This window comes from Pseudochaenichthys georgianus, chromosome 22, assembly GCF_902827115.2.
Source record: "Pseudochaenichthys georgianus chromosome 22, fPseGeo1.2, whole genome shotgun sequence".
In the NCBI taxonomy this organism is placed as follows: domain Eukaryota; kingdom Metazoa; phylum Chordata; class Actinopteri; order Perciformes; family Channichthyidae; genus Pseudochaenichthys; species Pseudochaenichthys georgianus.
This window is the reverse complement of record NC_047524.1, coordinates 35,007,656-35,021,027: the sequence shown is the minus strand read 5'-3', so window position 1 is coordinate 35,021,027 and position 13,372 is coordinate 35,007,656. Positions and strand designations below refer to the sequence as shown.

At 48.5% G+C, this 13,372-nt stretch overlaps 1 protein-coding gene across 4 annotated transcripts in view; it reads left to right on the top strand.

The window, feature by feature from the left end:
* The window catches only part of adck1 (aarF domain containing kinase 1), a 208,608-nt gene that overhangs the window by 111,079 nt on the left and 84,157 nt on the right, over window positions 1-13,372 (top strand). For 3 of the 4 annotated variants that reach the window (XM_034111232.2, XM_034111233.2, XM_034111231.2), the window contains one exon: window positions 5,645-5,848. The exons of the other annotated variant lie outside the window; for it this stretch is intronic. In XM_034111232.2, the coding sequence (XP_033967123.1) occupies window positions 5,645-5,848 (204 nt within the window). The remainder of the gene's footprint in view (window positions 1-5,644; window positions 5,849-13,372) is intronic. 4 annotated transcript variants of the gene reach the window in all.

Here is a 13,372-nt window from a genome sequence, read left to right as displayed (position 1 = left end):
GGGGGAGGGGGGACGCGGTGGACCCGTTCAAATCCAGTTTTGAACAGTCTGCCGTGGTTCCATCCCATTTCAAGTGCTGTTCGAGGCTCGGTAACCCTCGGAGCACACTCTCCAATCACAGAGCTTGAGGACTATCACAGGGTTTGTCAAACAGAGCACATGGTGTAGTCCAAACGATAGCTGGGGATTCTGGGTAGTGTAGTGTCTTCATTGCCTTTAAGGGCAGTTGACACAAACGAATGCCGTGCTTCCATGAGCGTCCATAGAAGCACATGGACATCCCGGAAAGCTGAAAATGGACGCTAAGGGCCCCCCCCTTGCGTTGAAAATGGACGCTAAGGCCCCCCCCCTTGCGTTGGAAAAAGCCGGCAGGGGACTTGACATAACGTCAACATAGGCCGACCTGGGAGTGAGGATGTGTTGAATAACCCAGTCTTTTCCATTCCCCATAACATTGTGTTAGGGGATGTGCAATCAGCCGCAGCTATAAAGCTTTGACAAGCTAAGACATTATGGGGAAATATGGATTGTGGAGAGAGATGACTCTTTCCCAGTTTCAGTGTCCTGCCTCTCTACTCTGTCAGTACACAGGTGGGCTTCCATTCCCCGCACAACTGTGTTCAGGGGACATGCCAGCAGCTGTGTAGCCACAGCTAAGAAGCTGTAATAAAAGAATACATTATATTTCTTTAGCGCTTTTCTTGAACCCAAAGACGCTTTACATTTGGGAGGGAGGGTGGACAAACAAAACAAAAACAAAACAAAGAAAATAAACAAAACAAAACAGAAAAGCAGTCAGGAGGAAGTTGGTTGAGAGAGGGGGGGGCTTATGGATATACAGAGTTGAAGAGGTGGGTTTTGAGGCGGGACTGGAACAGGGTGAGGGACTCAGACTCACGGAGGTCTTGGGGGAGGGAGTTCCAGAGCTTCGGGGCTGCCACAGAGAAGGCTCTATCCCCGAAGCTCCGGAAATTGTCCTTGGGGATGGAAAACCGGCTGAGGTGGATCTGAGGGACCGGGGTGGTTGGTATAGGGTGAGGAGGTCAGGTGGCCTACTCCGCTGCCAAACCTTCCATAAAAGGGAGTTTTGGCATGGGGCTGACACATAAAAGGGCCAATTTCTTACTGAGGTCCTTGAACGCACCGCGGCACCCTCCCGTGGGACCGCGGCTCCGTCCTAATGCCGTCTCTTTGAAACGGACATTATGGTGAAACGTGGAAATGTGGAGAGAGATGACTCTTACTCTGGGATAAATGCAATCGTTTTTACTGAATGCGTTTCTCACACACACATCGCTCGCTCGCTCTTGAACCCGCACAGTCCTTTGACAGCACTCGGTTTATTCCACTCACGTGCACGCGCCCACCTGCTGGCTCCTATACTGGAGTTCACAGCGGGGGCGGGGAGTGTGGGACAGTGTTCTTTCCTCTGGGGATGAGCAAGAAGCAGCCACGCTGCGACTACTCCTCACCCACGTAACCAAGGAGATCGCTCCAAAGAGCCCTTCCGTAACCACGGGGGCTCCCAGGAGATCTACACGGTCCTTTTGGAAAGTGCCACGCGGCGTGACATCACGCGGCAGGCAACGGCCCCACCGCCGACCAAGCTACTAATTCGGCCTTGCCAAATAATCGCTCTGATCTGTTGAGGTGGGGGCATCTCCAGCAATGAGCGAGATTGCCAACACACCCGTGTTTATTTGCCGTCGCCCTGTCATGCGGCAGCGGGCAGAGCTCTTTCCAGCTCTCTGCCCCGCCTGCTGCCCGCTGGGAGCAGCTGCGCTCCGCCGCCATGGTCATCACCTAGGGCGGTGGACCCAAGCCCCCAGGAAGTGCGCCGGACTCAGACGAAAATATTCGTGGTGGCCAAACGGCGGTACTACACTTCCGTTTGGTTGCCAGGCCCGGAAACACTTTTGCAGTCGCCCTGTCATGACTTATATGGGGAAAGAGTGGTCTATACATCGTTGGATAATTTTTTTTAAACTAAATAAACAACCCAGTATGAACACTTGTGTAGCCCTTATTAAAAACATTCGTTCCTCAAGTTGTAAAAATGTGCATCTGTGTCTCTGTGTGTATCTGTGTCTCTGTGTGTCTCTGTGTGTCTGTGTGTCTCTGTGTGTCTGTGTCTCTGTGTGTCTCTGTGTGTCTCTGTGTGTCTCTGTGTCTCTCTATGTCTCTGTGTCTCTGTGTGTCTCTGTGTGTCTCTGTGTGTCTGTGTCTCTGTGTGTCTCTGTGTGTATCTGTGTGTCTCTGTGTCTCTCTATGTCTCTGTGTGTCTGTGTGTCTCTGTGTGTCCCTGTGTGTCTCTGTGTGTCTCTGTGTCTCTGTCTCTATGTCTCTGTGTGTATCTGTGTCTCTGTGTCTCTGTGTGTCTCTGTGTGTCTCTGTCTCTGTGTGTCTCTGTCTCTATGTCTCTGTGTGTCTCTGTGTGTCTGTGTGTCTCTGTGTGTATCTGTGTCTCTGTGTGTCTGTGTCTCTCTGTGTCTCTGTGTGTCTCCGTGTGTCGCTGTGTGTCGCTGTGTGTCTCTGTGTGTCTCTGTGTGTCCCTGTGTGTCCCTGTGTGTCTCTGTGTGTCTCTGTGTGTCTCTGTGTGTCCCTGTGTGTCCCTGTGTGTCTCTGTGTGTCTTTGTGTGTCTCTGTGTGTCTCTGTGTGTGGAGATGGTAGGAGGAGGCCAGTGTCAGCCTATCCCAGAGAAGCATTGGTTTCAGAATGTCAGCGAGCAGCATTGCCATGGTGATGTCATCCTTAAGCGGTGCGCCAGCCTTCATTGGACAAAGCGTACTGATTACTGGAAGAGAGGAACGAGGAGGAAGACTCCAGCTGGAGATCAGACTGCGAGCCTCGGCAAACTGATCCCAGACCCTCCCTCTGATCAGCTTCCATGCGCACGTGGACGCACCGTCTCTCACGACGATCAGCTTCAATACGCACGTGGACGCACCGTCTCTCACGACGATCAGCTTCCATGCGCACGTGGACGGACGTCTCTCACGACGATCAGCTTCAATACGCACGTGGACGAACGTCTCTCACGGCGATCAGCTTCAATGCGCACGTGGACGGACGTCTCTCACGACGATCAGCTTCAATACGCACGTGGACGAACGTCTCTCACGGCGATCAGCTTCAATGCGCACGTGGACGGACGTCTCTCACGACGATCAGCTTCAATACGCACGTGGACGAACGTCTCTCACGGCGATCAGCTTCAATACGCACATGGACGGACGTCTCTCACGACGATCAGCTTCAATACGCACGTGGACGGACGTCTCTCACGACGATCAGCTTCAATACGCACGTGGACGGACGTCTCTCACGACGATCAGCTTCCATGCGCACGTGGACGGACGTCTCTCACGACGATCAGCTTCCATGCGCACGTGGACGGACGTCTCTCACGACGATCAGCTTCAATACGCACGTGGACGAACGTCTCTCACGGCGATCAGCTTCAATACGCACGTGGACGCACCGTCTCTCACGGCGATCAGCTTCAATACGCACGTGGACGGACGTCTCTCACGACGATCAGCTTCCATGCGCACGTGGACGGACGTCTCTCACGGCGATGCCTGCAGGCGGTCGTGTTGTTGGAAAGGCAGTTGCATCAGATTGAGATAGTAATAAAACATGATTGATAAGGAATTGTTTATAAACTGATGTGTGTGTAAGACCTGTGTGAGGTGCAGCATCACTTCAAACGGAAGGATCACAGCATAGTTGTTATAATGTCTAACAACACTTGATATATATCATCTCATCTCTTTGGGACGAGAACAGGAACGCTTTGACCTTTGTTGTTGTGTACGGACACAGTATTTAACATCTATCCCTTGATGTTAAGAATTAGCACATGTTCAAACATCAGAACTCAAATCTGTCACATGTGAAGAAATGAAGGGTGCATTTAATAAATCTGGTTTGTCTATTCAAACTCCGGAGAAAGGGATCATCATTTCAAAATGTAAGTCAAACTTGTCTTTCTTTAAGATTCTAAACATTTCCTTTTTCTATTTCCAGTATTGTGAGATTCAAGATTTAATTCTGTCCTTCTCAAAATTAATAACCTAAGAAGTTTCTTTTTTTTGCCCATGTCTCCTTATTAAAATACTGTCGAGGATGCTTTGATGTATGTTATGTGTTGGTTTAGTATATCCAACAATGCATTGTATAAAAACACATGTTTATGTAATACATCACAAAAGAAATGCTCTACCAATGATGTATTAAAGCTTTTCGCATTAAGATAACTGTGGTTTATAAAAGGCTCTGCTCATCTGGTCATCTCTGCCACTGCTGTGCCGTCAGGGCCCAGGTGACACGCATGGCAAATGGTAACTAGCTGTTATGACGGCAGGCTGTGTGTGTGTGTGTGTGTGTGTGTGTGTGTGTGTGTGTGTGTGTGTGTGTGTGTGTGTGTGTGTGTGTGTGTGTGTGTGTGTGTGTGTGTGTGTGTGTTGTGTGTGTGTGTGTGTGTGTGTGTGTGTGTGTGTGTGTGTGTGTGTGTGTGTGTGTGTGTGTGTGTGTGTGTGTGTCAGAGGTTAAGGGGAGCTAATTTCACGGCTTTTTATTTGCAGTGGTCTCAGGAGATGAGCCCCTCTATAAGCATTATCACTTCCAGCTGGTTCTAATGAGACAGAAGGGACAAGGGGCCAACACACACACACACACACACACACACACACACACACGCACACACACACCGGCACATTCATCATTTTGGGCCCTTCAACATAATAGTCGTTTAATTCTGTTAAATCTGTTCTTTTTAATAATCTAAGATGTACTCTTTTCAATATAATATCAATGTTTTCAGTTTCTTACATTTCTATTGTCTCTTTTTTATTATAACTGTATTACTGCTGTATATCTCACTGTCTCAAAACGCCACAGCCGGCAGAAGGCTCTAAAATATGTTGAATGTTAAACGTGGATACATGTTAGAAGTGACGATCAGCTGTTCACCGTTCCCTCACGGCGGTCAGGAAACAAGTCGAGCCTGAATACTGATCCCCACATGAACTGTGTTCTACTCCATATGTGTTGTTTCCATGGTACCATATATATACAGTTCTATAGTACTAATCATGGAAACTAAATTAAACTGCGTTCCTCATTATGTAATAATAATGCAGAGGATGCTTGGCCTTCCATGTAGCTGTTGCTATTGGTCTCCTTGCCCACACTCTGTTCTCAGCAGTACTGTCTCCTGATTGATCTCTGCAGTGCTGGAGCGGAGGTTACAGGACGTCCTCACTCAGTGATACAGACTTATCGTAGATGTTGTTATCGTATCAGTGGCTAACAACGGGCAGCACGGTGTGATGCAGGGAGACAGGGAACCTTCAGAGCACCACTTGGGACTGCACTGCATGAGGGTTAGGATAGACGTGTGTTCATGATGTGAACTCGTGCTCACATCCACCTCCAGCTGTTCCCTGACGACCACTGACTCTCCTTCTGGTTCCACACACGACCTTGACCTTCAGTGGGCAGATAACAACAACGTCTTCAATGCATTACTGGTGGAGGAGGAAGAACCCTTCCAGACACTGCTTGGCTCCATCCTCAGGCCACATGTTAAACCTGCTGCATTCTCGAGTCCTTCAGTCCTGTTTCTGACTTCCTCTGCAGGTGCATCTGCGATCGGCAGAACGTCTTCGGGACTTGTGCTGTGCCAACCGGGGGACTTTCATCAAGGTGGGCCAGCACCTCGGGGCCCTGGACTACCTGCTGCCTGAGGAGTACACGTCCACCCTGAAGGTGCTCCACAGCCGGGCTCCTCAGAGCAGCATGCAGGAGATCCAGCAGGTCGTCAGAGAAGACCTCGGCAAGGAGGTACGTCGGACTGGGTCATGACTCAATGTGCTGTAACTTCCTTGTTCCTTGGTCTCCGTGTTGCTTTGGGGTTATAGTTCCGTCTAAAGGGGTCTGACGGCACGGGGTCTCTGAAGGTCAGGGCATGTGCTGGTCCCTGGCTGCATGTGTGTGTTGCAGGAAGACGAGAAGGACACACACACTATCTGTTTGACTATCTGTCCTGACTTCACTTAATAAGCAGCCGTGCTCCTGATGCCGCCATCATGTTGCTCTCAGTGCATAGGGCCACGTCTGCTCTCAAACTAGTTCTTATGACAGCAGGCTGTCTCAGGTGGTGTGTGTGTGTGTGTGTGTGTGTGTGTGTGTGTGTGTGTGTGTGTGTGTGTGTGTGTGTGTGTGTGTGTGTGTGTGTGTGTGTGTGTGTGTGTGTGTGTGTGTGTGTGTGTGTGTGTGTGTGTGTTAAAGAAAAGGCTTACTTAGTTGAACATAGTACATAAGCATGTCTAGGGAGATGGAGCATTTTGCTCCCCGGAACATACATGCGGTTTGCTTTGTGCTTTACACCAAAGCAGCTACACCGTTAAGACCTGCCTTTAATGGATGTTATGGTGATTGTTGCAAATCACTGATTGTCTTGTTGAGACTGTTTTGTGTCAATGTTGGGTTAGTATATGAATGGCGCTATATTGAAGATATTCTTTGTGTACTTGAAGGAGATTCTGATCAAAGTGTCCAGAGAGCAACACAAATATTAGAAATGACCCCACAGTCAAGCATAGGGTTGGGACCCAAACTCGGTTCCAGATGAGAACCGATAAGAACATACCGGGTACCGGGTACCCATACAAAATACACAATTTCGGTTCTGCTTAACGGTTCCTAAACGCGGTAGAGCCTGTATTCCAGCAGGTCCGTCTGCACCGGCGCGGTGACCCGGTGGAATACAGGGCGGACCTGGAGAATCACAGAGCGGCCGGTCGTCAGCGGGCCGTTAACAGCCGGCTCGGTACGCTGACGGCCGGCACCGCCCTTCATTTTTTTAAACGGCATCAAGTAAGTTGCGCTGACAGGCGACAGAGACACAGTTGCCCCGCCCCTGCAGCGAGGCTCCCCCCCCCCCCCTCCCGTAGACAGTTCACGAGCTCAGTCACTTCATAACACCAAAGATGGGTCGCGGTAAACGCTCTGAAGCGAGGCTCCACTACACTAAGAAAGAAAAAGACGAGGCACAGATTGGTTCCATAAACAAGTGAATCAACAAACAGACCGTAGCCTATGCCAACAATAAATAACCTGTAGATATGTTCCACTCCGTTCAGCACCGGGTCCGTGCACACACGCACAGTGCTGTCCATGGTCCTGAAACTACAGCTACTCACATTACATGTGTCTTGTCAAGTTATTAGATTTGTTTTTATCCGTCTAAACATGCTTGAAAGGATGGGGCTTGCCCGAGCAAGACATACTGCATTGTGAAACATTGCAACACTATTGACATCCACTTTCCATTTCAATGGAAACATCTGAATGGAAACATCTGAATGGAAACATCTGAATGGAAACATCTGAATGGAAACACTTTAATGGAAACACTTTAATGGAAACATCTGAATGGAAACATCTGAATGGAAACACTTTAATGGAAACATCTGAATGGAAACACTTTAATGGAAACATACTGTACATGGTCACACAAGTTTGCTGAATTATAATATAAATAATTGAAAACAATATAATGTCTTAACAAGCCCCATGCCATTGAGAGCAACTTCTGTTGTGTCTCCAGATACAGCGTATCTTTCTAAAGAGGGCAGCACAGCGAACGCCCCCCCTCCCTCTGGGACTGCCAGCAGAATAATGACTCTGGAGTCAGGGTGCACCTTCAGCGCCATTCTCTGTTTGGTTCACACATGAAGTACGCCGTCTCATGTTCGTTGGATATTCTCAAATGCAAGACGTAACTACTGCCCGCTGTTCTCAGCACTATTTCTGTGTACTCATGCATTTCTACTGTTCGTGGACTTGGAGGGATTTTTCCTAGAGAAGGCCAACAGGCTGTCATCGCCATGTAGAGTGAGACTACTGAAAGGCCATGTGATCTGTTTGCAGGCCAGACACTAGCTAGTGGCTTGGTGGTTACTGAGCTTCAGGAATGGGCAGCACGTTCTCACAGTGGAGGGTCCAACAACAGTAACACGACCTCTCTGCTGACGCTGCTCTGCCTGCTCTAACCGCCTGTCAGACTGCACTTCCCTTCTCAGAGGATTCTTCTTCTTAAGTTAACTACTGCCGGAATCTTTGCAAAGTTTTACGCACAGAAATTAAGTAATCTCATTTAGTGACTTGTTAGAGACTGCCTTTTGTATGACACATAACAAAGGGAATTGAAAATCTTAAATCCAAAATATACAAGTCAAGAAAAGAGCCTTTTAAGAAAAAACGAACTATTTAATTCTCAGTTGAGTTCAATGAAATGAGGATCTGCTGTGTGTTTCATTTCAAACCTTTATTTACCCAGCTGTATCCCATTGAGACCATTGATCTCTTTCCAAGGGAGACCTGCTCAAGTAGTTCCACATGAAACATAAACGCATAAACAGAACAACAAAAGGACATCATACAGCATCATTTACATAACTATCCACATGAGCAGGTACCAATAGCTTCCGAGTGAGTAGCATCCAACCGAGCTTTAAAAACATTTAGTGGCACCAGATTGTTCAGTTTCCATTTAATGTGCAGACTGTTCCAAGACAGAGGAGCTGCATCTAACAGCTGCTTCCCTAAGACAGTCCTAGCAGCTGGCACATTTAATAAAACCACTGCATTCGATCTCAGGCAGGAGCCACTTACACTTCTCCGTGAGATCAGGGAGCAGATATAAGATGGAAGTTTCCCTAGCATGGCTTTGTATATGAAAATGTACCAGTGACTGAGCCTCCGTGGTTAGCGAAGGCACACAGCGTAAGAAAGTGTACAAACACCAGATCCGGACCCTCACATCAGAACAGTGGATCGTATGGAGTGGCCTGTCCCAACACAGCTGGGGCAACACGTTCACTGTGATGCTGAAAGAGACAGCAAAGTGTGGCCATCCCGATGGAGAGCCTCAGGGGCCATTTTACGTGTGCCATAACTCATTTCAAGGAACGTATGTCAGTGTGGGTCTGCCTTCCGGGGGGGGGGGGCCGGCACACACACATTACCATGTGTGTTAACTACACCGGGGGGGGCCGGCACACACACATTACCATGTGTGTTAACTACACCGGGGGGGGCCGGCACACACACATTACCATGTGTGTTAACTACACCGGGGGGGGCCGGCACACACACATTACCATGTGTGTTAACTACACCGGGGGGGGCCGGCACACACACATTACCATGTGTGTTAACTACACCGGGGGGGGCCGGCACACACACATTACCATGTGTGTTAACTACATAGCTGAGAGTAACACAAGCCGTGAGTGAGTGGGAAGGTTTGCCGGTGAACCGGAGCTACACGCCGGGCGTTGGTGATACACGAACACTGCACACATGACACAGTGGTTGTCACATTCATTCCAACATTCTTTATTTGTCTTAAATGTTCATGTTGATATTAGATCATTTGCAGCCATGCTTTGCAGACATTTGTTAAAATTGCTTTTGGCTTAAAATGTTCAGAGCCTGATTTATAAATATAGATCGAAGTCGACACCAGCTGGCTTCTGCTGCATGGGGCGAACATGTGAGGGCCACCAAACGGCTGGTCGTTCATAAGACATCTGTACACCAAGCTGCATACATGTAACATCATATGGACAGGTTGAAGAGAGAGGCCGCCCCTCGCCAGGGCACACAACGTCTGTGGCCCCTCTCCGGACCCTTGAGCCTGGGGCTTGGGGACCCTCAGGTACAAATCAGCTGGTGAAACGACAATGACCTCGGGGACTTCCTCCATGTTAGAATGGAACGCACCCTTCCCTGCTGTGTGAGCTGGAGAACCAGAGAGAAGAGGGCACTGGGAATGGGCTGAGGAAGCCTACCACACCCCTTTTCTGCTGCACTTGCAAACTAGAAGCCGGCTCGTTGCACGTGTGACGATCTGTGTCCGGCTCTGCTGTTGCTTTATTGTAATCCACAGCAGCAGGCTGACATATCAGACGGATGGGAGAGATACACACATCCACCGTTTAGCCAAACTCCAGTGAGATGTTGCTCTGTGCGCAGCTAAGCATCCTTTGACACTTTTACAGTGAGTGGTATAATTGGTTTAGAGGAAAAGGATTCTAAATACAAATGTAAAGAAAACCAATAACATCAATTATAAACATAAAACAATTTAGTTTGTAATTGTGAGTTACAATAAAGATGAACTAAATGACTTACATGAACAGTATTCACAAACATTGAACATTGAATATTTTCAGACATTATATCTACATATATCTGTATATATATATATACACATTTACAATTGTGTTCAAATGAAAAGCTATGCTGCCATCTTGTGGTAACGACACAATATAGCAGTACTATTGAAAACACATACATTGCACTTGAATAAAACATGTAACAGCTCAAAGTGAACATACCTGCACCACATGGGAGAGACACACATGTCCACCGTGTAGCTGTGGCTTTGAACTTTCCAGGTAGTCCAGACTTGTCCACAGATTTCAGCCAGCCATCCAACTCGGTGCAGGTCGACTGGATGGATACTGTGTCCCTCAGTGAGCTGTCAAAAAGCTTGCCTAAGTTTCTGACTGGCTTCTCTGAGATGGTTGGGATGACTGTGCCTTCGATGTTACACCTCAGCACCATGGACCGTGATTTGGCTGGTTTAAATCACATACGGGCCCACTTCATCAATCTTCCGAGCCCCTGCAGAATCCATCGGCAGTGGTTCAGTGGTGACCTGATGGGTGGTTGTCGTTGAGTGGACGTTGATAGGGGCCCTCTGCACTCTGGTTCAGCAGACTTTGCGAGCATGTTCATGGCTAGGGAGAATAGTGTAGTGCACCCTGTGAAGATAGCAATCTCCACTGTGTGCCAGCTTGATGTGACTGCTTCTGAGGAGACCCTCATCCTCAAGTTGTTGTAATAGTCAGCAATGAGGTCACTTATCCTGCTGGGGACGTGATGTTTTCTCAAAGTGAGTTGCTTGTGTGTGTACCTCCCTGATGAGTTGAGTCACCACACTGTTGTGTTCCAGGCAGCCTGGCATCCCTGATATGCTGCCCTTCTGCCTGATGTGTCGATGTAGGTGTTCTTGGCCAGGTAGGCGCAGAGCCGTTTGGAAACTGGGCTGAAGAAAATCTTCGCCTCGACACACAGCAGGGACATTTTCATTTCCTTTTCATTTAATCATTTATTTGAATAGGGACAATGCACATTAATGAACACTTAAGACAAATAATGCTTCAAGTGTAAATATGCTGGATTTGAGTTTTGAGCTACTTTCCATCCGTAGTCCCGTCACATACAACATATAAGAAAATGACATTTCAGGGCTCGACATTATAAATGGTCCGCTGCCCCGGAAGCACTATTTAGACACCCCGGGCAGCATAACCTACTTTCCACTTGCCCGCTCGGGCCTCTAAAAATATTGCTTTTTTTTTTTTAAATGGTCCTGTGGTATAGGTATTTTTGACTAGCAATGTTGTTAAATTGTTTCGTTTATTAACGCTACAACATAGCGTTGCGTGAGTCGGTTGTCATTGTTGGGTGAAAAGCAAACAGCTGTTTCCTGCGGAGTGCAGCGCGAGCAGGCTCCCGTGCAGCGGGAGCGCGCTCCTTCACTACGGACTATCGCGCCACCTAACCATTCGCCAAAATGTTTTTAACCCTCTGGAGTCTAAGGGTATTTTATCGATTTTTAGATGTTTTCTTAAATCCCCTTTTAAATGTATTTCTTCTAACATGGCACCCCATGTGTTAAATATCAAAATGTTCAGGACAATCTCTGGTATTGCTATATATGCAAATTACTCACCTTAGAGCACTGTGTGATGAGATAAGTAGCTCAAAAGCTTAAAATTTGACATCCGATTTTCGGAAAATCGTCAAAACTCTTGTGAAAACACAAATGTACTCCATCCATCCATCTTCTCCCGCTTATCCGTGGTCGGGTCGCGGGGGTAGCAGTTCCAGCAGAGAGCCCCACATTTTATTTTCCCTGGCGACATCAACCAGCTCTGACTGGGGGGTCCCAAGGCGCTCCCAGGCCAGTGAAGAGATATAATCCCTCCACCTGGTCCTAGGTCTACCCCTTGGTCTCTTCCCAGCTGGACGTGCCTGGAACACCTCCCTAGGGAGGCGCCCAGGTGGCATCCTAACTAGGTGCCCGAACCACCTCAACTGGCTCCTTTCGACGCGAAGGAGGAGCAGCTCAACTCCGAGTCCCTCCCTGATGACCGAACTTTTCACCTTATCCCTAAGGGAGACACCAGCCACCCGGCGGAGGAAACCCATCTCGGCCGCTTGTATCTCGTTCTTTCGGTCATGACCCATCCTTCATGACCATAGGTGAGGGTAGGAACGAAAATGGCCCGGTAGACAGAGAGCTTTGCCTTCTGGCTCAGCTCCCTTTTCGTCACAACGGTGCGGTAAAGCGACTGCTCCGATTCTCCGGCCCATCTCACGCTCCATTGTTCCCTCACTCGAGAACAAGACCCCGAGATACTTGAACTCCTTCACTTGGGGTAAGGACTCATTCCCTACTTGGAGTGGACAGTCCATCGGTTTCCTGCTGAGAACCATGGCCTCAGATTTGGAGGTGCTGATCCTCATCCCAGCCGCTTCACACTCGGTTGCGAACCGATCCAGTGAGTGCTGAAGGTCGTAGACCGATGAAGCCATCAGAACCACATCATCTGCAAAAAGCAGTGGTGCAATCCTTAGTCCACCGAACCGCAGACCCCCCCCCCCACGACTACGCCTCGAAATCCGATCCATGTATATTACAAAGAGGATTGGTGACTTGGCGGAGGCCAACCCTCACCGGAGGACCCGGACACAGCTCTCGCTTTGGGAGTACAGAGATTGGATGGCCCTGAGTAGAGACCCCCTCACCCCATACTCCCGCAGCACCTCCCACAGTAACTCCCTGGGAACTCGGTCATACAAGTCTACAAAACACAAGTCTACAAAACACATGTAGACCGGATAAGCGTACTCCCAGCCCCCCTCCAGGATCCTGATCCGTCGTTCCGCATTGTTCCTCCTCAATCTGAGGTTCGACAGTCGGCCTGACCCTCCTTTCGAGTACCTTAGAGTAAACTTTCCCGGGGAGGCTGAGTAGTGTGATGCCTCTGTAATTGGCACACACCCTCTGATCCCCCTTTTTAAAAAGGGGAACCACCACCCCGGTCTGCCACTCCTTCGGTACTGTTTACGACTTCCACGCAATGTTGATGAGACGTGTCAACCATGACAGTCCCACACATTTACTCATGTGATCGAATTGTTTTGGTGTTTTAGATTTGGTTACCAAAGTCTTAGGATCACAAAAGTAGTGAAATATTTGAATTACACTGTAAATGTGTAATA